Source organism: Andrographis paniculata, unplaced genomic scaffold (genome assembly GCF_009805555.1).
Source record: "Andrographis paniculata isolate CXL003 unplaced genomic scaffold, ASM980555v1 Contig43END, whole genome shotgun sequence".
In the NCBI taxonomy this organism is placed as follows: Eukaryota; Viridiplantae; Streptophyta; class Magnoliopsida; order Lamiales; family Acanthaceae; genus Andrographis; species Andrographis paniculata.
The window spans coordinates 1752053-1775243 of NW_026137577.1; the positions used below are offsets into that span (position 1 = coordinate 1752053).

Consider the following 23191-nt stretch of genomic DNA (forward strand, 5'->3'; position numbering starts at 1 on the left):
TTGTAATTATCATGTACAATGTAATGAGATCTACCCACAGGAGTCTTGTTATATTTATACGAGTAATTAGGATAAAGTATCGAATTGTATTTCTTAATCTACCCACAGGAGTTAAGAAAAGGAACACAATTTGATAGTTTTATTGTTAAGTTTTTGTTTGAATCTAATTGAGTAAAACTTTAGCCCACAGGCAAGTTTTATGTCTCTAGATTCATGTTTTAACATGTTTACATTAGTAGAACATGTAATTTACTTATCTCGTTTATTGATGGGCATGTATATTTAATTTTGGAGCGTTTAATCCTATAATTTCTCTGACATTAAGTGTGATGTCCCCAAATTGACTGGTGATAATTACGAAATTTGGAAGAATGGATCATTCTTCATTTAGGTTGGATGGACATTGATTATGCCAGTCATTCAGTTATCCACCATGAGATTCACGGGTGTGAGGGGTGTGCGCGAGCACATAATGCGGATGCGGGATATTATCCTACAATACACATAAAGATAAATGGTCCATCAATGAATTGATGACCATGTGTGTTCAAGAGGATGAAAAATTATTGATGGAGGAATGTGAGAAAATTTAGCCTGTAAGCTTAATAAATTCATATATGGATTGAAGCAAGCCTCCCCAATGGTATTTGAAATTTCATGATGTTATCTCTTCATTCGGTTTTGAAGAAAACGTCATAGATCATTATATATACCAGAAGGTTAGTGGGAGTCATATTTGCTTCCTTGAGTTGTACGTGGATGATATTTTGCTTGCAACTAATGATAAAGGGATATTATATGAGGTACCTTCAATGTAAGAAGGATTTCATGCTCATGTATAGACAAACTGATGTCTTGGAAGTGATTGGCTACTCCGATTCGGACTATGCTGGCTACATTGACACTCGGAAATCCACATCGGGTTATGTGTTCATGTTGGCTGGTGGAGCTATCTCTTGGAGAAGTGCGAAGCAGTCTATCACTGCTACTTCCACTATGGAGGCTGAGTTTGTTTCATGTTTCGAGGCTAGCTCGCATGGTGTATGGTTGAAGAGTTTCATATCCGAGCTTAGAGTCGTTGACTCTATTTCTAGACCGATCAAGTTGTACTGTGACAACTCTGCTGCAGTGTTTATGGTTAAAAGCAATAAGAGTGGGAGTCGAAGTAAACACATCGACATCAAGTATTTAACCTTAAGATAACGTGTCAAGGAAAATAAAGTGGTAATTGAACACGTTAATACAGAGTTGATGCTTGTGATCCCTTGACTAAAGGCATGCCACTAAAGAATTTGAGGGATCACGTAGCAAATATGGGACTTGATTCTACAATGTAGTTTATTTGCGCACATTGTTATTTAAGACTCTTATTCAGTTTGATGTTTTCTCGCTTTATTGTGCACATATTTTTTTATTATTGAGAAAACTCGCTTATGTTTAACCCGGAATAAATATATGATTTATTCATTAAGTTGTGAATTTAGTTTGAAATACTTGACATATCGTGATACATGGAAGGTAATATTCATTTATAGAAGACCTACCGCTATGATTCGTATGTAAAGTTTCTCGTTATGTTGTGATGGTTTGAGTGGGCCAAGTGGGAGAATGTTAGTTTAATTAATTAATTAATCATATTTGAATTTTGATTACTTTTGAATTATCTTATATAATTAAACTAACCTTAAATTGTGGCCCACTTTTCTCCCATTAAGTCTATCACATTCAAAATATACGTGAGAAGTGGCAGAAAAATACTTTTCTCCCATTAAGTCTATCACATTCAAAATATACGTGAGAAGTGGCAGAAAAATCGTGATGGACGGTTTCTCTTTTTTATTATAAATACTCTCACATACGGGTTACTAAACCTACTCTCAGAAAATCAGAATACACCATCGCTATTTGAGAGCCAAGGTTTGGCAACATCATCCTAAGGTTCCAGGATCTGACATATCTTCGCAGGGTTCCAAAGTTTGGCAACATCCTCCCAAGCATTCCAGAGCTTGGCAACACCATCTTTCCACGGATCCAACTACCCTTCTTTGAAGAAGGGGATCTCAAAAATAAATTATAATTTTAGTAATGGCTGAAGGTTTGTTTAAATTCCGCTTCCGCTAACATATTTGATTATATGTTTATTTCCTAACAAATATTGTGTTGTTGATCTTGGCATTAGTAATAACAAGTGGTATCAAAGCCTAACAATATCTATTTCTCTGTTTTTTTTTTTTTTTTTTATAATCTTGAAATCGTGTTTTGTTCTGTGTTTTTAATAAAAGGATTCAAACCGTGATCTGTCATTGTTTTGTATAGAACTTGAAACCGTGATTTGTATTTTGTTTTTGTGCGAAAATCTTGAAGTTGTTGTTTGTTCTTTATTTTTCCAAAGATTGAAACCGATTTGCTACCTGTTTCTATAAATTAGAAGCAGTGTATGTGTTTTAGTTTTTTCTTTAAAATTTGAAACTGTAATATGCACTCTTTTTTTCCTCAAAATCCGAGACCGATGGTCTGTTCAATTGTTTTGTAAAATCCTCAAAATATTTTTTAAAAACAAACTTCCAAGTGAGGTGTGTTTCGGGAGTTCTAGACCAAAGATTAGAATCTGCTTGAATACTGAATGTGAATACATGTTTTTGAGAGGATATTCACTTTGTATAGTTGATTGTCATCCAAATTATACTAACTTGTGTATTGAGTGCGCGGTTTAGAAAATCTAACAGGTGGACATCGAAAGGATTCCTAAAAGATTGTCAAAGACTGTTGCGGAGCTTGGAGTCAGTAAAATTTACATTCGGTTAAATTTTGAAATTTTGTGCAGTGGTTGTTTGTGTTTTTTGGTCGAGTCCTCTATTGTTTTTTAGTTGTGCATTGGATGCTTGTGGTGTTTTGCTTGAGTCTTCTGTTGTTTTTGTTGTGCAGTGGTTGTCTGTGTTTTTACTTTAACTATTTGTTGTTTTGGGGTGTGTTGTGGTTGTTTTGTGATTCTTGATTGAGTTTTTTGATGTTTTAGTTGGAATTTTGTTTAAAAGTGATTTCTGCTTGCTGCCTGCTCATTTTTCACGTTGGGATAGCCTAAAAATTTGTTTGTTCAATAGATTAATTGTTTGTTGGGTGAGCCTGTGGCTATATTCTTGTTCGGAAGCATTTTTCTTGTTAATATGTTCTTAAGAAAGTTTCTTAAAATCAGTTTTTTTTTTTTTTTTTTCTTGTGAAAAATGGCTAGCATGGTTGTCACGGCATCGCCATGGCGATGCCACGGCGTTCTGGCACTCTTTGGAGAGCGCTAGGCTTCAACGCCCCGCCTTATGGCAGAAGGCGGTATGGCGACGCCATGGCGACGTCGCGGCGTGTAGTCCTGAGCCGAAATCAAACCCTAACCCAATTCTAGGCTTCAACCTACTTGAACCGGTCTAAATATAAAGCCCTTCTCAAATATTTTCTTCCGCCGCCGCCGCTGTTGTGTTTGAAATTCTTTTCTGCGAATCTTCCACTCCGCTCCAGTCCGTCGAAGCCGCTTCAGTCTGCTATTCCTCATCGTTGATATTTGGGTGAGTGGAATCTCAATTTTGATTTCTTAGTAAAATCTCAATTTTGACCTTTCACGCACATAATTGAAATTGCTACTTTATTTTTTATTTATGTTTATATTATTATTCTATTATTAATTTTTTAATATATATATATTATATTACTATTATTAACTAGTGTCTTAATAATATTTATTTAATTATTTATATATATTTTTTATTTGTTAATATAACAATATTATTTATTTTTATTTTGCATCATATTTTCTATATTTTTTTAATTTTATAAAACAAATTTTTTATTTATTTTGTATTATTTTGACATATTGATATATAAATGTTTATAGGATTAAATTTGGTATGGCCGAAAGTGAAGCATCAACGATAGATCCATCCAAAGATCCTAAAAGAAAAGCTAAGTCAAATGATCCGGGTTAGAAATATGTTTTTTGGCCAGACTTGGGAAATAGAGATTTGGTAGAATGTTCCATTTGCTATAAGCAAGTACAATCGGGAATAAAGCGATTGAAACAACACTTGCTTGGAAATTCTGGAGATGTAGAGAAGTTTTCAAAGACGGTCCGAAGAAATCCGGAATGAGATGTGGGAGTTCCTAAAGAAAAAGACAGTAGGAAAGTAGCCCATTTGTAGTCGTGTTGAATTAGATGACGACGACGACATTGACGACGATGTTGATGTGAATGTTCAAGGAGCAAGGCAATGGGTATCGCACGACTCAGTTTCTTATCCTAGCTCGGGTACTTTGAGCAAGAGGAAACGTTCGCAATCTGTTCTAAATTTTCCATCGATGACGTCACAAGGTGGAAAAAAAAGTAAGTCGGTTGTCTCAATGCTTAGAAAAACCCCAAAGGAAGTCATTGAGGAAAGACAGCAAAATGAGTAGTGGAAGTCAAAGAACATTGAAAGTGTGTACAAGGAGTAAGGAGGAGATCGAAAGATTTCATGGACATATTGCCGATTTTTTTTTATGAAAATGGCATACCATTCAATGTGGCAAAGTCTCGAAGTTTTGAGATAATGATTGAGTCAGTGGGGCAGATGGGACTGGGTGTAAAAGGTCCAAGTTATCATGAATTACGAGTTCCTCTTTTGAAGAAGGCGGTAAAAAAGACGCAAACATTGAAGAAAAACCATATTATTGCTTGGAAGCAATACGGTTGTTCACTTATGGCCGACGGGTGGACGGATAAAAGAGGGCGGCAGTTGATTAATTTCCTCGTCAATAGCCCAGAAGGTACATTTTTTTTGGAGTCGATTGATGCATCAAGTCAAGCTCAAGTTGCATCAATGTTGGCGGATTTACTTTAGGCGAAAATTGAAGAAATTGGAAAGAATACGTGGTTCAGGTAGTAACGGACAATGGTGCTAATTTCAAGGCAGCGGATAAAATATTGAAGCAGTGCATACCCACTTTATATTGGACTCCTTGTGCAGCTCATTGCCTTGATCTTATGTTGGAAAATATCGGGAAATTGTCTGTTTTCCCAACAAAGATTGACAATGCAAGAATAGTTACTACATATATCCATAAGCACGTAAGGCTCCTTAATGCGATGCGGGAGAAGACAGACGGCAGTGATCTTGTGAGACCTGGGCCTACCCGGTTTGCTACTTCATTTTTTACTTTGCAGAGCTTATATAAGCATAGAGATGCTTTGAGGAGCTTATTTTTTAGCGAACATTGGACTACATCGAAATTGGCTAATACAAATATCGGGAGATTAGTAGCAAACATGGTATTGTCTTCTCCTTTTTGGACTGGTGTAAAGTATTGTATAAAAGCATCGCATCCACTTATAATTGTTTTGAGGATCGTTGACGGGGATGAGAAGCCAGCGATGCCGGAGCTTGCAGTAGCGATGAATGAAGCTAAAAGAAAAATCAAAGAAGATTTTGAGAAAAAACCAAATTTGTTAAAAGAAGTTATGCATATTATCGATTGCCGGTGGGAGGATCAAATGGAAGACGGGTTGTATGGAGCTGCATTGTTTCTTAATCCTTCCAAGTACTTTGATCTCAAGGTGAGTGATAATGCATATGCTCGTAAGGCACGAGCTATGTTTAATGATGTTCTTGAAAAAATGGTCACTGATGATGAATTGCAAACAAAGATTTGTGATCAAGACGATGATTATGATAATATGCGGGGAAGCTTCGGAAAACAATTGGCTATTAAGCAACAAAAGACAAAAAGTCCTCGTAAGTGCTTAATTTTTATAATTTCTATTTTATTTATTTATTTTTTCATTTTTCTTTAAAGTTCGAACTAAATATATTTTTTTTAATATTTCACATTTTGTAGTTGATTGGTGGAATGCTTTTGGAGTCCTTCATTTCGAGCTTCAATCACTTGTCTTCCAAATAATTAGTCTTTGTTGTTCGTCCTCCGGGTGTGAACGCAATTGAAGCTCATGAATTTGTAAGTATTTAATTACTTATATAAATAATATATTAAACATTATTGCTATCGTAGTCATATACTAATATATTATAATTTATTATTTCTTAGATTCACACAAAAAAACGAAATAGATTGGAGCATAAGAGATTGAACGATTTAGTTTTCGTTCAATACAATCGAAAAATTGCGAATAGATTTCAAAAGAGGCGCGATGAAGGAAAGAACTTCAATCCTTTGGTGTTAGAGGAATTTGAATGGGATAATGAGTAGGTTCTCGACACCAATGATGTAGTTAATTCGGGAGAGGATCTTACATGGAGTCATGTTGATGAAGCTATGGGTGCATCGGCCGATCTTGAACGCCGCAATATTCCTAGAAGGGAAAATATCAGAGATACATCGGGTTCATCAATACAATTATACTCTAGACGTCCTAAGAAAGCGTCAACTTTGGCATTGATAGAGCAAGAATTAGACGATGAAGATGTATCATTAGATGATAACATTGATGATGATGATTTGGAAGATATTCCTAATGGTAGTGGTGAACTTGAGCTCTTTGATTGTTGAAATTTGAGATGATAAAATTGGTGGTTTAGAGATTCATGGATAGTATTTTTTTTTTTTTTTGTTTGATGATTGCAATTATATTTTTTATGGTATTATATTTCTTTTTATGATTTAAGGCATATGAAGCTTTGAAGATTAATAGGAAGTTGATAATGTATGATTTTTACGGATTTATGATATTTATAATTATATATATTTATTTAATTTTATACATAGTACGCCGCGTTTGCCATTTTGTCGCCATGGCGGGCGCCACGTCGCCATAGCGGTATGGTGGTCCCCTAACGCCGCGCCGCAAAAGGGCACCGTGACAATCATGATGGCTAGTATTGCATATTACAATATTCAACCTTGTGATGGTAAAATAGATTTTGCTATATGGAAACAGAAAATGCATAGTGTCTTTGTTTTGCAAATATTGATTAAAGCTGTTGAAGTTGAACATGCAATTGATATCCCTGTTGTAAATAGGGCCGAATTGGATGAATTGGCATCATTTGTTAGAAAGTTTTTTAGTTATAGATTGGATCTTTCAAAGTCTATAGATGAAAATCTCGATGTTTGTACCAAACTTATACAAGATATAAAATTAACCGGTGATAAGAATATAAATGACTATAGTTCTATAGTTTTATTAAATGCTATCCTTAGTTCCTATTCAAATGTGAAATCGGCTATTAAGTATGGGAGGGACATGATAACACTAGACGTAGTGATAAATGGCTTGAAAAGTAAGGAAGTAGACTTACAACTTTATAAAGCTAATAAAGAAAGCCATAGAGAGATAATGCATGTTAGGGGTAGATCTTCGATTAGACCTAGCAAAGATGACTCTTCTTCCAATAACAATAACCAATGGAATAATTCTCATAATAATCAACATAAGAAGATGTCTAGAAGCAAGTCAAAGAATAGATCTCAAACCCCCTCTAAGTATGTCAAACGGTGTTTTAATTGCGGTGATCCTTTTCATTTTATTAGGAATTGTCCTAAGAAGAACCATAACTCCAATAATAATAGCAATAATGTGAGCAATCAGACTAACACCTCTGGTAATGAGCATGCCGATATGACTTTAACCGGTGAATGTTTGGGTGATGTATTTACGGTCTTTCCGTTATGTTCTAAAATGACTTCTTTTGATAAAGATGAATGGTTATTAAATTCGGCATGCACTTATCACATGACACCTTTTAAGAAATTTTTTTCGGACTATAAAACTCTTACAAATTGCAATATTTCTATGGCGGATAATAGAATTTGTAGAGTTGAGAGAATATGGACCGTTTTACTAAAATTCAGTTCCGGGTCTATTTTGAAGCTATCCAATGTGCATCATGTGCCCGATTTGACTAGCAATTTGCTTTCTTGTACGGATTCATCTTCCCTAGGATTAGAGAAGAAGTGGGAGGAAATTATATAAAAATTATAAAAGGTTTTTTAGTAGTTTTTAAAGCTGAAATGAAGAATAATCTCTATGTGGTGACTGTTGTGCCTGAAATAAAATTTGATCTTGTTGTAAATGTTGTTCAAGATAAAACCGATGTGTGGCATAAGAGATTAGGTCACTTGAGTAATAGAGGATTAGAGATTTTGCAAAAATCTGGCTATTTTGGTGATGAAAAAATTTCAGCTATGCCTTTTTGTGATTTCATTTATGACAAACATCATAAAGTTCCCTTACCTAAAACTACCGCTGAAAATAAAATTTTTTCAAAAGATATCTTGGAATATTTACACTTCGATGTGTGGGGTCCTTCTAGTGAGCCCACACATAGTGGGAGTATAGATACTTTCTCTCTATAATTGATGATTTTTCTAGAAAAGTTTGGGTTTTCTTGATGAAGCAAAAATACGATATTTTTAATACATTTAAAAATTGGAAGATTTTGATTGAAAATCAAATGGGTAAAAAGATTAAAAACGTGAGAACCGACAATGGTTTAGTTTTTTGTAATGCTTTATTTGACAATTTTTGTGTTGAAAATGGAATAAAACGTCAAAGAACCGTTTTTTATACACCCCAACAAAGTGGGGTTGCCGAACGGATGAACCGAACCCTATTAGAGAGGGTTAGAAACATGAGAAGCCTTGGTCACGCAGCCTATTTAATCAATAGATCACCTTTGGTCCCTTCGAAAAGGAGCTTGCCTCGAATCGATTTGGTGTGGGAAATGTATAGACTTGTCCAACCTTAGAGTGTTTGGTTGTTCCGCTTTTATTCGTATTTCTAGTGATAAGTTGGAACCTAAAACCTTAGAATGCATTTTCTTAGGATACCCCGAGGCGGTTAAAGGGTATAGGTTGTGGCTAACTTCTAAACCGGGATTCAAAACTTTTGTGAGTCGGGGGGATGTGATGTTTAATGAAAATGAAATGCCTTGTTTGATGAATAATGTGCCAAGTGAGATAAATGGAACTATTAGTGATTTAGATAACACCTCAAATGAGGTGGAGCATAATAAAAAGGTTATTCTTGAATTTGAAAATATTCCAATGTGCACAGAAACTGAATCTGACCCGGAAAGTGAACCTGGAAATTTCCAAATTCTGTCCGGACCATAATTAGGGTTTGAAAATGTTCAAAATCTATCCGAAATTGTTTTAAATTCCGAAAATGTGCAAAATCTGTTTGAAAGTGTTTTAAATTCTAAAATTTTGCATGAATAGTCCGATTTAGGTGAAAATTCTGATTGTTTATGTTCGGAATTAAATGTAGGAAGCCCTCGAGAAGTTAAGAATTATCAATTGACTAGTAATAGGACTAAGAGGAGAATTAGACAACCATCTAGTTTTGATGATTTTGATATTACTTTATTTGTCTTTGAGGTTTTTGAATCGGCAGGTGGGATTGAACAAAAAACTTATAGTAAAACAATACGATCAAAACGTAGAAATGAATTGATTAATGAAATTAATGAAAATAAGAAGGAACATGGTCTTTTGAAAAAGTTATTTTGTGCTTTCAAACATAGAGACATTAGGTTTCGTTTAATTCATGATATTGTATCTAAATATTTGATAAAACTTGAAAAGATATTTTTCAAAAATAACCCTACGGACATGGGAACAAAGGTTTTGTTGGTAACAAAATTCAACTTGTGTAAGAAAATAATGTATATTGATACTTTTGATTAGGAATGATTTTTTGAAATTGTAAAAGCTGTAGCTTAACTTAAAATTTTGTTTTAAAGTTGCTAATACATTTTTTTTCTTTTTTGGTTTCTGTTACTGTTGTAAAAAAATTTTTTGGTGATTAAAATTTGTGAATACTAATCACGTTAATAAGTCCACAAGTTAAAATACTGAGATCAATTGATGCTCGGACAGTGATGACACCCATTAATGATACATTGTCCAGCAAAAAAAGGTGGAGATTTGTGATGGTTTTCGGCCTATGATCGTTGGAGGCCCAACAACACTCAACCCGACCCGCCCATCCAAAACCGGATCCGGTACCCGCACACCGACCCATCTAAGTGAGGCTCAATCATGGCTGTTGGATCGATGGCTTGAATCTAGACCTTTGGATTAGACTACTAGTTTGATATATATATATATATATAAGCATCGATTCTTCTGTGAACCCGGTTCACGCTCATTCACACATCATGACTTTCTCTCTAAAAGCCCTAACCTCCCGACGGTGGTTCCAATCAATCTTCCTTGCGATTTTTCCGGTGATCTTGTCCGGCGAAGCTAAGGATTTGATGTGCGTGATGATGTTCGACCTGTTCTGAGGTTGTCTATTGGTTTGCTTTCTCGATTCTATTTTGATTTGTTGTCTGTGGTGTATATTGTTTGTCCGCAATGAAATTAGACTTAGAATGTTGAAGTTTCCTTAGACTGTGGTTTGATTCGTGTTATTTGTGCGTTTCTGTGGATGTCGCTTGGGTTTGGATTGTGATTGAGTGTTTGCGTTTGTTTCGATTGACATAAGGGTAAACTGAGTCCGAGTTCTATTGGTTTCAAAATATATAAAAGATTCTTTAGATTTCTTTTTAATTTCATCCGATTATATGAGAATATTGTGTTGTTGATCTTGGCATTAGTAATAAAAAAATAAATCATCAATTTTGATCATATTGTTAAATCTTTAACAGAATACGTTGACGTGAGGTAACAAAAGTTGAGGTGATCGAACATAGGGTTGCAAACGAATCAAATATTTTTGTTCAATTTGATATTCGGTTTGAAAATTTGATATTCGTATTTGAAAATTTTATTCGAATTCGAATATAAATATCCGATTCGATTCGAATATTATTCAAATATAAATATGATTTTTTAATATCCGATTGATATTTGTAAATATTCGATTTGATAATATATAATATATATTTTCAATTATGTATATCATAGTATATATTTTCAATTATATATTATATATATTACTATTATTATTTTTGATTAATTAAATTAAAATAACATTATTTATAATATTATTTTTTAAAAAACGTATAACTAATATGAATAAAAATAAAATTATAAAAATAATATATTAACAAAATAATTCCATATAAATTGTAAAGTAATATATTCAATTCAATATATTTAATATTAAAATTTAAATTCTACACAAATAAATACTATATAATATAAGTTTTAAAAATAATAAATTATCGTAATCGTAAATTTGTAAGTTAATGCGCTAAACCAATTTTACGTAGAAACTATCAAACAAAATCTTAATTTGTCAATTTTAAACATCTCATATTAGCCGTTTCATATTATCCGCCGTTTCTATATTCTTTCACTTTACTTTTTTACATTCTCTTTGATTGTTCGTGGTTGATATATTTTTTGCTCCAATATTTGTTTTTCCCATTTCTTATTTACTTTATTATTTTTAGTTTGATTTTGTTGTTTTTTAATGTTATCCATATTGCCACTAATTGTTTTTTATTTTTGCACGATAGATTATTTTATTAACATATTTCCTTCGTCTTGGAGACTAGTAAGATCATTATTTCTATTTTTTTTTATATTTTATTTTTTATGATTTGGTAGTGTTTATTTTCTATTTTCTAGATTTTTTTATTATAAATCTGTATTTTTTTCTTTATTTTTTTTCAGAGTATAACGTTCTATTTTAGATAGGTTATAAATCCTATTTTTCCATTATATTGGTTTTTAGGCTGTTAGTTATCTTTTTTAAAAAATTTTATATTTATAATTTTATTATTCTGCAATTTTTTTTTATATTAATGTGTATTTTTATTTATATTTTTGCAACAGATTATTAAACCAAATTGTTCTGTTTTCCAATAGTTCATCAGCATCAGCAGTTTCCCGTCATTTTGGTTTTTAGGTTGGTATTTTTCTATTTTTTTAAATTATGTTATTTTGTAGTTTTTTTTTACTTATTTATATATTTTTCTATTTTTACAACAGAATTTATATTATTTAAGCATTTAAGTTTATATTACAGGATTATGGATAATTCAAATATAATAGAATCAGTCATTTAAGAAAATAGTATTCGAGATGAGATGAATGGTCTTTGTGAATGTGATATTTCATTAAATGAGAGCGACGGAGCCAAACGTGTGGAGAATATAAATACTGATGAAGAGAAGGATAATAAAAAGGAAGATCATCGAAAAAATGATAAAGAAGACGGTGGCGAAGAAAAGAAATGTCATTTCCAAAAAAATTAGAAAAAGATGTTTAAAAGCTTATAAAGATTTTATTGAAGTAGCTTTGAAGGATGGAAGTACAAAATTTCAGTGTATACATTGCAAGACTTAGCTAGCTAAATCAGCATCGGATATAATGTCTCATCTTTGGAATCACCTGAGGAGGTGCTTGCAAAAAAAGCTTTATAATGAAAAACAAAAGATTTTGCAACTTCAATCCGTCCAATCCAAAATTGAGATGAATCATTTATCATGTGGTAGGTATGATCATTTGAAGCAAAAAGAAGTCGTTGCCCATAGAATTTTGATGAATGAACAGCCATTTAACATTGTGGAGAACTATGGTTTACTTATATGCTAAGTGTAAACCAACCACAATTTCATAAGATTTCTTGTGCTATGGCAAAAAAAAAAAAAAAAAAAAAAAAATGTTTTTAATGTTTATAAAATAGAGAAAAAAAAAGTTGTATTTGATGTTAAAAAATGTCAATAAAATTTCCTTAACTATAGACATTTGGAAGTTAAAAGTACAAAAGATTTCTACAGGCCACTTTGTTGATTCACATTGGCAACTTAAAAGTGACTTATTAGTATAATAATTTACTTTAATATATATATATATCATATTTGCTAACAATAATTATATGATTGATATTTCTTAGGTGTTGATATCTATGATGAACTTATAAAGAGTACGAATGAATAGAGAATAGAATCATAATGTCTTCACTATCTCTGTCGACAATGCTTCCAATGACGATGTGACAATTCAAATTGCTAAAGAAACATTTTTAAAAAGTCGTAAGTTGTCGTTGGAAGGTCAATTGTTTCATGTTCAATGCATTGCACAGAATCTTGTTGTTCAAGATGGTCTTTCTGAGATTAAACATATCATTGAAGTTGTCAGAAATAGTGTGTGATTTATATGTCAATCGGAGTTTAGGTTGAGAAAATTTTCTAATATCGTGCATCATTTGGGAATATCGGTTAAAAGATTGATAATTGATTGTCTAACTCGTTGGAATTCTACATATGAGATGTTAGTTGAGGCATTTAGAGTTAAGGATGCATTCCCTATATTTTAACAAAGAGAGTCCTCGTACACTTTTTGTCCCAACCTTGATGGTTGAAATAAGGTGAATGATGTTATTGACATATCAGAGATTTTCTATGGAGCTATTCATGTGATTTCTGGGGTTGATTATCATATTTTAAATGTTTATCTTGTTGTTATTTAGAGAGTGAAATATATCTTGAATGATAAGAAAAATTACATTGACGTGTTCATTAGAGTAATAATTCATAAGATGAAGCAAAAGTTTGACAAATATTGGAGATGTTCCTAACTTTTAATGACTATTGAAGCGATACTTGATCCTAAATTCACAATGAGGTTAGTTTAGTTTGCTTTCAGGAGAATATAATATGAGAATGATGCACGTACTAATGTGACGAAGGTTCGTGATGCATTATATAACTTGTATTTTGAGTATATTGAAGTTGATCATGCGAAATCTCAAAAGGATATCACTGCATAAAGATTTAAACTGATATAAAATCTACATCTCATGGAAAGTTGATTCTATCTTGTTTATCTATGTTTGATAATTATTTGAATGTTGTTGAGATTGATGGACCTTTTAATCAGATTTGGATATCTACTTGGAGGATGAAGTTTATAAATGTTAAGATGGAGATGCTATTGTAGCTACTGATTTTGATGTTTTAACTTGGTGGAAATCTCAATAATTAAAATTCAAGATTTTATCTTAGTTGGCTCGTGATGTGTTAGTTATTCCTATTAGTACGGTAGCATCAAACGCTACATTCAGTGCAGGAACTCGAGTGCAAGATCATTATCGTTCAAAATTATCTTCAGATATGATTGAAGTATTGATTTATGGAGCATATTGGGTTCGCCAACTTCATGGAATAAAAAAATCAATTATGACACACGTAAGTTCTATTTTTTTTTAATTGATATATATGATCGCATATATTCATATTTATAAAAAATTGTATTATAATATATTTTTATTTTATTAGGAGGAAGAATAACCGTTTTATGTCAATTTGCAAAATTAATAGCCGGTGAAAGCATGCAAAGTCAACTTTATAGAATTATGAAATATGAAACATGTAAGTTCTATAAATTTTAAAATTAATCTAAGTGATTGCATATATTAATATTTTTATAAATTCAGATTCTAATTTAATTTTATTTTAATACGATGAAAAAAAGTTTGTTTTGTAAAGGTGACGAATGTTTTTCAAGTTGTAAAATCATTTTGATAAACTTGATAACATTTTTATTTTTTTTCAATTAGTTTTTGACTTTTTTATTTTGATTTTCTTTTTTATGAACTTGAAGTATTATTTTTATGAATTTCGTGAATGGTAGATAGGGGAACTTAAAATACTATTTTGATGAATTTTGTGAATGGTAAATGGAAGAAACTTGAAATGTTATACTAATAAATTTGGGGTGTGTTTGTTTGGGGGTTTGGATTTTGAGTTGAGATTTGAATAGTAAAAATTTTGAATTTAAATAGTTGTATGATGTGATATAAATAGGTGATGATGTGATGTTTTGAATGTAAAATTGATTTTTAGTATAATATAAAAAATAAAAAATAGGTGTTTGATTTGATGTTTTTGGGGGAAAAATTTTGGATGAATAGTGAGATTTTGTCCAAATCTCTCAACCGAACGGAACACACCCTTGATAAATGATATATGGTAGTATTTTAATAAAATACTTTTAATTTTATAAAAATTATCAAATAGTTTCAAATCAAGTCGACATGGCATTACACATATATGATACACCTATAAAAAAATATAATGACTCATAAAAATTTTAATTTTTTTTTTTTTACAAAAATTATTCATTAGAGATCTCTATTTTAAATTTGCACAGCTTTCAATATGTCATAAACGAGCTTAGGGTGTGTTTGTTTGGGGATATTTCCTAAATTTTATTATTTATTCAATTTTTTTCTCCAAAATATCAAATTATAATACTTATTTTTTATTTTTTATATTATATTAAAAACTAATTTTATATTCAAAACATCCTATCAATACCTATTTATACAACTACATAAACAAGTTTAGACATTTTAAAAAAAATATTAAAAAACTTTTGCAGTATTTTTAAAATAATAATTAAAAAAATTACGCAATTTTTAGATTAAGAGAACAAATATGAAGTTTTTAAAACGGGGATGCCCACAAAACGCGTGGTCTGGAGGTTGACTTAGTCAACTATACAATTAATGAACTACGTGTTCAAACTAAACACTGCAATATTACTGACGTTGACTTGTGGCGTAGTCACTCTTCCTTCCATACACATTACATTACATTACGTTGCCTCTGCGTACGAAGACGGATCCTCCAATGGCAGCACCATCGCCATGGCGACTAGCTCCTCACAACCTCTACCCTCAATCCTCATCGTCCTCCTCCTCCTCAACCTCGCCGACGTTTCTGGTAGCGGTTCCGACGATCGCATTTCGATCAACTGCGGTTCGGCATCACCGTCGGCGTCGCTCACTCGCAGAGAATGGCTCGGCGACGTTTACTCGTCATTCTCATCGTCTCCGGTGACACTCAAGGGGAATTCGTACCGAACGTCTGCGAGGAGCGTGCAGCCGATCGATCCAGTACCGTACAGTTCGGCGAGGATTTCCACTTCCCAATTTTCGTACAATTTTAGGCTCAATTCAGGTCAGAAGTATGTTCGTCTTCATTTTAACCCTACACCGTACAAATTCAGCTCTGGAATTTTCAATAAATTGGTGGATTGTTTCAGCGTCGAGGCAGGTCCGTTTACGCTGCTTAGTAATTTCAGTGCTTCGATTACTGCTCGTTCTCTTGGTCTGAATGTTGTTACTAAGGAATTCTGTGTAAATGTAAAAGAGAATATACCTTTCAGCCTTGTTTTCACCCCTGCAATGGCTGAAAATCCGTCGAAAGAGTTTTACGCTTTCATTAATGGGATTGAGATTATCTCTGTGCCTTCTGGTCTTTCTTACTGCCATGATGAAGATGTTGGGGTCGAAGTTGTGGGGCAGAAATCTGTGATTTATGTTGATAGCTCAACTGCTCTTGAAATGGCTCATAGAGTGAACGTGAAAAGGGATTTTGCATCTTCCATGGTAGATGATGATTCTTTTGGCATGTTTAGGATGTGGCCATCGAACAAGGTTAGCTATAGAACATGGAATGTATCTGTGGATGTTGGATTTAGGTATATGATTCGGCTTCATTTCGATCAGCTGGCGCTGAAAATGGCGGAAAATGGAACCAAGGATTTTATGATTCTTATCAATGGCATGATTGCTGTCACAAATGCTGATTTGGTACAAGAAAGGGAAGGGAAAGGTGTCTTGTGGTATAAGAATTGTATGGTTATGGTGAATGGAAACAAGCTAGAAGGTAGACGTGCTATCTTGATTTCCTTGCACTCGAGAGATGAAGCCGTGGATGGAATTGGAGGTCCGCTCGAAGGATTTGAAATCTTCAAGTTAAGTAACCATGACAACAGTCTTGCGAGTCCGAATCCTTTGCCTCTTACAGCAGATTCAATTCCCATCACTTCTCGAAATTTGTTAGCCACTCTCGGTCCCATGAATTCAATTTTAGCTGTTGTTGTCGTTCTAACTTGTTTGGTGAGCATTTTTGTGCATAAGGTGCAGCAGAGTAGGGGAGTTAGCTTGCCTGAGGAGGAAGACAAGCCATTGACAAGATCTGAAAGACTCTGTCTTCGATTTTCACTTGCTGTGATGAAAACTGCCACAGATAATTTTTTCGATGGATTTGTCATTGGAAAGGGAGGATTTGGTAAAGTCTACAAGGGAAATATAGATAATGGAAAACTGGCTGTGGCTATAAAACGATTAAAATCAAGCTCCAAGCAAGGGAAGCAGGAGTTTCAGACGGAGATTGAATTGCTTTCTGAGCTCCGCCATGTTAATGTAGTCTCTCTGGTTGGTTATTGCAGTGAGGATCGAGAGATGATTCTTGTTTATGAGTATATTCCCTGTGGATCATTAGCTGATCATCTCTACAAACTTGCTAGGAAAAACATTGCCACTTCTCTGTCATGGAAGCAACGGCTTGAAATCTGTATTGGAGCTGGTCGAGGATTGGACTATCTTCACACGGGCCATGGGATTATACATCGTGATATTAAATCTTCGAACATATTGCTCGATGAAAAGTTTGTGCCTAAGGTTTCAGATTTCGGCTTAGCAAAAATTCGTACTGGACAAAGCAACGGTAGCACAAATTTTAAAGGCACATTTGGATACTTTGATCCGGATTATTTCAGAACTCGTAGATTAACGATGAAAAGTGACACATATTCCTTTGGTGTGATGTTGTTAGAAGTGTTGTGTGGGAGACCAGCACTGCAGCCATCGGCAGAGGTGGAAGAGCGAAGTCTAACTATGTGGGCTCGGGATAAAATTGAAAAGGGAGATATTGATCAGATTATAGATCCAAATCTGAGGGATGAAATCTCTTCAGCTAGTTTGAAGGCATTTCTGAGGATTGTGGAGAGATGCTTGCAGGATGAACCTAAGAAAAGGCCAGCAATAGCGCATGTTGTGATAAACCTTGAGTTTGCGCTTGAGCTACACGAAAATGCAAATTCTTCAGAACCAAATAAAGTAGCTGTGGTGGCTGATGTCCTCCCAATTGTGAAATCTTCATCCTCGAATGAGATAGAAAACATCTCTGTCTTTCCTGAAGAGGTGAATGAGAGACCTTCATTACCAGAAGAATTAGAACATGGTGAGGATGCTGCAAAGTTTACCGTCATTTTGGAAAAGGAAAAAGCACCATCCTTTCTAACCAGACTAATAACACGAGAGAAAAGAACAACACAACAAAAACTGACCTCCTCTAACATGAAAAACGCCTCGTCTCCCTTGAAAAATGTGGTAAAAACTACGATGCGCAAGCTATCAAGACTTTGGCCACGGGATGCAATTCAGAAGAGTGGAAACCAATACAAGAAACTTGCCGTTGAAATGAGCTCGGTGTCAGGTATTTATTTGGCTTTGGCTTTGATAGGTGTACGGTTTACAAGTTCTAAGTTCAATATACTCATACACATCTTAAGCATTGGTAATCATTAAAAAAACAAAGAACTGCCAAAGGATATATCAGCTGAATATCTGCTCATTGATAAAACTTGGTTAACGTTTATTTTATTACATATGTCCTGAAAATTGTTGATATGAATTTTGCAGCACCGGTGGTGAACATGAAGCCTAGACTTGAAACTTCTTCTGAGGGTCGAAAAGCTGTCAAGTTTTCTCAAAGTCCCAACTTAAGAGCTTTCTCCTATGCACAATTGAGGGATATCACAAGAAATTTCCACCCAGATACAATACTCGGTGAAGGAGGTTATGGAAAAGTTTATAGAGGTTTGCTCAAAGATTATGGAACTGATTCTGCCGCAGCCGTAGCTATTAAAAAGGTGAATCCTACAGGCATGCAGGGTATGAAAGAGTGGCTGGTAAGCTTTTACCTTTTTATATTTAAATTGCTGCATTGATTTGAGTTTTGGTTTAAATAGTATTTTGATATGATATTTTATGAAAATAAATAGTGTCTTTTTATCAGAAACCGTACAGGCTCAATAGTGTTGATTTGTGTTTGAAACACAAAACAAACATGATTGATGTAGTTATGCAACAACCAAGATCATGTTTTACTATGTATTGACTAACACATAATGATTAAGGTTGTGATTCTTGTGTTTGCCTTCTTATTTTAGCACTATTCAATCTATAGTACATTTCCGTTTTTCTTTCAAAAAAATATGACGTCCATCTGTTTCCTATTCTTGGATCTAATACCTTTTTTTAATGGCAAAAGTTTCAAAACTCGGAACACAATAAAGATGTCCTAAATAATCAAGAGCTTATTAGCAATGATATCTTATTTAAAATAAGTAATTAAATAAAATAGGCATGGTTATTAAAATTTTGATATATGTTATCGAAATGTGTTCTATTTGTACTAAAAACATGAAATTATTATTAAGTTGGATATGAAATTATTAAAATTGTAAAATATATATATTATTTTAGAATATGCTTCTATCTGTTCTAGAAACATAATCAATTAACTTAGTATTTTAACAGCCTCTGATGATTAATTATCAATTAATGAATGTTGTGTAGTTGTTTTTTGAAGTATCAGAAACAGTGTGTTCTTTTGAAATTTTATTTTATTTTTTTAGCTTTGATTTTTGTTTGAATAGTAGTTTGAATGCGATGTTTTGAAAGAGAAAATAGTGTATTTTATTGGTAATCGTAATGGTTGCCTAGCTTGTTAAGAATTGATAAATTCGGGCTTCTGCTATACTTCTTTGTCACTTCAATCGTTTCCCCAAATTTGTAACTGTCCCTAATGTAAAATTTGTAGTCTGAAGTAAGGTTCCTGGGAAGCATATCTCATCCAAATGTGGTTAAGCTACTAGGCTATTGTTTGGAGGGTAAATACCAATTGCTCATCTACGAATACTTGTCGAATGGAAGCCTAGATAACATTCTTTTTCCAAGTAAGGAAATGTATTCCACTTTATGCTAATATTATGAATGTACTTCTTCGTAACCAGCAACTCGTTAGCTGATAATGTTGGGCTTGTATATATAGGGCGTGCTACGCCACTTCCCTGGGATGTCCGACTCAAGATCTTGATCGGGGCAGCTAATGGCCTAGCATACTTACATTCTTTAGAGACAGGAGTTATCTATAGGGATTTCAAGCCCTCAAACATTTTGCTTGATGAGGTAAACATAAGTTTTTGCTCATCTAAGATATATTGTGCTTTGCTCATGATTTGCTTATCTTGTGCATTTTTGTTTTTTTTCTGTTCGGATTTTGAATGGATGCAGTCATATAATGCTAAGCTCTCTGACTTTGGCCTGGCAAAATGGGCACCTAATGCTATAAACAGCCATGTCTCCACCCAAGTTATAGGGACATATGGTTATGCTGCTCCAGAGTACATTGCAACGGGTAATTAATCTTATGATCTATTAGCTTTCTACTCTAGGAGTGATCATATGTGTTTTTGGTGTGTTTTTAGTTTGTATATTTGTTGATTTTAAAATGTTTTTTTCGAAGGTGTGGTTGTTTGCGGGTTTGGATTTTTTTTGTTGGGATTTAAATAGTAAAAATCTTGAATTTGAATAGTGGTATGATGTGATATAAATAGATGTTATGTAATATTTTGAATGTAAAACTGAATTTTAGTATAATAAAAATATTGAGAAATTTGATAAAAGAACACACCGATGGGATATATAGAAATAGTCTTATTATTTTAGTTTATTTCATTGCACATATTATTATTTTGGTTTATCTAGGTAAAGCATATATATATATAGAAATAGTCTTATATTTAATCTATAGTCGCGTATGGTACTGAAATATTGCCATGTGTACTGATATGACATATCCAATAATATTATTATGTGTTCTAACATTGCAGAGTTAACATGTACTAGTAGCTTGTCAATTTATAACACCAAATTCTCTCTCGGTCCAATGGAAAGTATTCATTTGTTTTTCTTTAGTGAATCAGAAAGTAATAGTATTTTATTAGTGAAATATGTACGGTTGATTTGGACATTTTTGCCTTTAAGAATACAAAAAAAAAATGAATATTTTTATAAAAGTTATGAGTATTTTAATATTTATATAGGATTACTTTTATTATAATTGAAAATTAATAATTTTGAATGTAACGGACAAAAATGTACCTAGAGTGCGGACGGAGGAGTATTAACGTAAATCTAGTTTTGTATATTTATTTATATATTTATTTAAAAATGTAAATTTACGTCTATATTTGGTGATAGATGATAATATTTATGTACCACATTCTATTATTTCTATACATATTTCATTTAGACGACCAAAATGATAATGGATACTATAAATGGGACTGAAAATAAATTTATCTCCAAAAAAATATTACATCTAACATTGATGCTTAGTCTGTGCAATGCAAATGAATGGAGTTCAACAAAGAAGTTCCTTAACACATCTAATCTTAATTATTGTTTGCGTGAGAAGAAATTTTTTCAGATGATTAAAAAATTGTATTGTATTCATAATAAAGATGCGGGCTATAGTTTATATGTATTTTTTTTACGTAATATTTTTTAAGAATCGTATCTCTAGAACACTAAACATACTCGTTTATTACATTGTTTGTTCTACTCTACTGGCAGGTCACTTGCGCGTGAAGAGTGATATATATGGTTTCGGAGTGGTGTTGTTAGAGATTCTAACTGGTTTACGAACTATTGATCTAAATCGTCCCCAAGGGCAGCAAAATCTAGTCGAATGGATGGTGCCACTTCTAATCCACAGGAAAAAACTGATGCGTTGCATGGATCATCGGTTGGAGGGAAAGTATCCAGCCAAAAGTGCATTTGAAGTTGCTCGACTTGCCAAGACTTGTCTCGAGCCTGATCCCAAGAATAGGCCGTCGGCTCAAGAAGTTCTCGAGGCACTGGAAAGAATCCAGTTGATGCACACACAGTAGCATTAATGCTTATGAGACTTTATCCAGGTATCTTGATGCTTTTTTTCCATTTGTGCATTGCATCCTTCGAATGAACTTCTTCCATTTTTTGAGCATGTGTGCGGAAAATTGATTCTTTTTTTTTTTTTTTTTTGGAATTTGGATCGTTGGATTTGGTGTGGGGATGATCTCTTTTCTTTTCATTTTGTTTGGGGAATTTTCCCCAGACTTTACTGGTCATTCAATTTTTTTATCCAAAAACATCGTATCACCTATTTTTCATTTTTTATATTATATTAAAAATTAATTTTACATTCAAATCATCGCATCGATGCCTATTTATATTACATCGTACAACTATTCACATTCAAAATTTTTACTATTCAATTCTCAATCCACAATCCAAACTCTCAAACAAACACACTTATATATATATATATGTGTGTATATATGCAGGTTGTAGGTATGTATAGCATTGGTGATGTTCTTGAAGAGGAGGAAGCTCAGGAAATTCAGGTTCTGTTTACATGTATTTTTTTTTTAGTTTTCAGTATTATTCATCTGTAATATTTTTTTAAAAATGAATTTAATGTTTTTTTTTTTCCACTTGTAGTATAATAAATCAAGGAAAGGACAATTCTATTATTAATGGAGTTAAAATAAGTGATAATACTGTTCTAAGAATAATAAAAAATGTAAGGGGTTTTTTTCTTATTCTATAGGGCCACGATTATTAAAAAGTTTGGATAATTTAATTTTGACAAAGATAAAATGAATATATTAATTTTGAATGAAAGAGAGTATTATATTAAATATTTATTTTCGTATAAAACGTTACATTAAATATTTTATTTTGTATTATTTTTTTTTAAATAATTTATAGGAGCTTTAATCCCTAGAAATAAGAAGGTACTTATAATAACTTTGCACCAATTAACTTGAAGTAATTAGCAAATCATTAAAAATAAATAGTATATGTTGTGTTAAATAAAAATGTATTGTGTGGATCATATTTTGTGTTAAAATCAATATATATTATATCACATATAATTATAAAATAGTACATTTATTCGCTTTTAAGGATTATATTTATTTTTTGCATAATTGTATTTAACATTAAAATTATTCTTATATTGCATAATTAATATTGAATGATTAACACAAACAAAGTATTTTTAGCCCACGGGAGAGTATATTACACTATACATTGTATTAATATTTATTGTGTGAGTTATATATTGTTCTATTGTGTTATATAATTTACTTATTGTGTACTATGGTATTAAATTATATTGAAATCAAAATTATATTTTATTACATAATTATATAATTTTCTATTGAAATATTGTTATAAATTATATTAATATATGTTAATATTTTTATAAATACTTACTGATTTGAGTCAAAATATCTTGTTGCTAAAGTTAAATTTATAATTTTGAATATATAATTATATAATTTATTATTA

General features: G+C 32.5%; 1 protein-coding gene across 2 annotated transcripts; it reads left to right on the forward strand.

Annotated features, from left to right (window-relative positions):
- Positions 1-14058: 14058 nt before the first annotated feature.
- LOC127251250 (putative receptor-like protein kinase At5g39000) lies at positions 14059-22437 on the forward strand. Of its 2 annotated transcripts, XM_051274864.1 has the most exons (8): positions 14059-14120; positions 15501-18221; positions 18428-18696; positions 19611-19746; positions 19842-19978; positions 20084-20207; positions 21428-21771; positions 22180-22437. In XM_051274864.1, exons 2-7 carry the CDS (start codon positions 15584-15586, stop codon positions 21742-21744), a joined length of 3621 nt encoding a protein of 1206 aa, XP_051130821.1. In that variant the 5' UTR covers positions 14059-14120; positions 15501-15583; the 3' UTR covers positions 21745-21771; positions 22180-22437. The 2 variants fall into 2 exon arrangements, with proteins under 2 accessions (XP_051130821.1, XP_051130820.1); XM_051274863.1 differs by lacking the exon at positions 14059-14120 and having other exon boundaries at positions 15418-18221.
- The last annotated feature ends 754 nt before the right edge of the window (positions 22438-23191 follow it).

Bases quoted from the DNA above. Each gene is read 5' to 3' on its own strand.
- LOC127251250 (XM_051274863.1), top strand. From the start codon at position 15,443: ATGAACTACGTGTTCAAACTAAACACTGCAATATTACTGACGTTGACT. The intron at 19,979-20,083 runs GTAAACATAAGT...GAATGGATGCAG, and splicing joins CAAACATTTTGCTTGATGAG to TCATATAATGCTAAGCTCTC. The intron at 20,208-21,427 runs GTAATTAATCTT...CTCTACTGGCAG, and splicing joins TCCAGAGTACATTGCAACGG to GTCACTTGCGCGTGAAGAGT.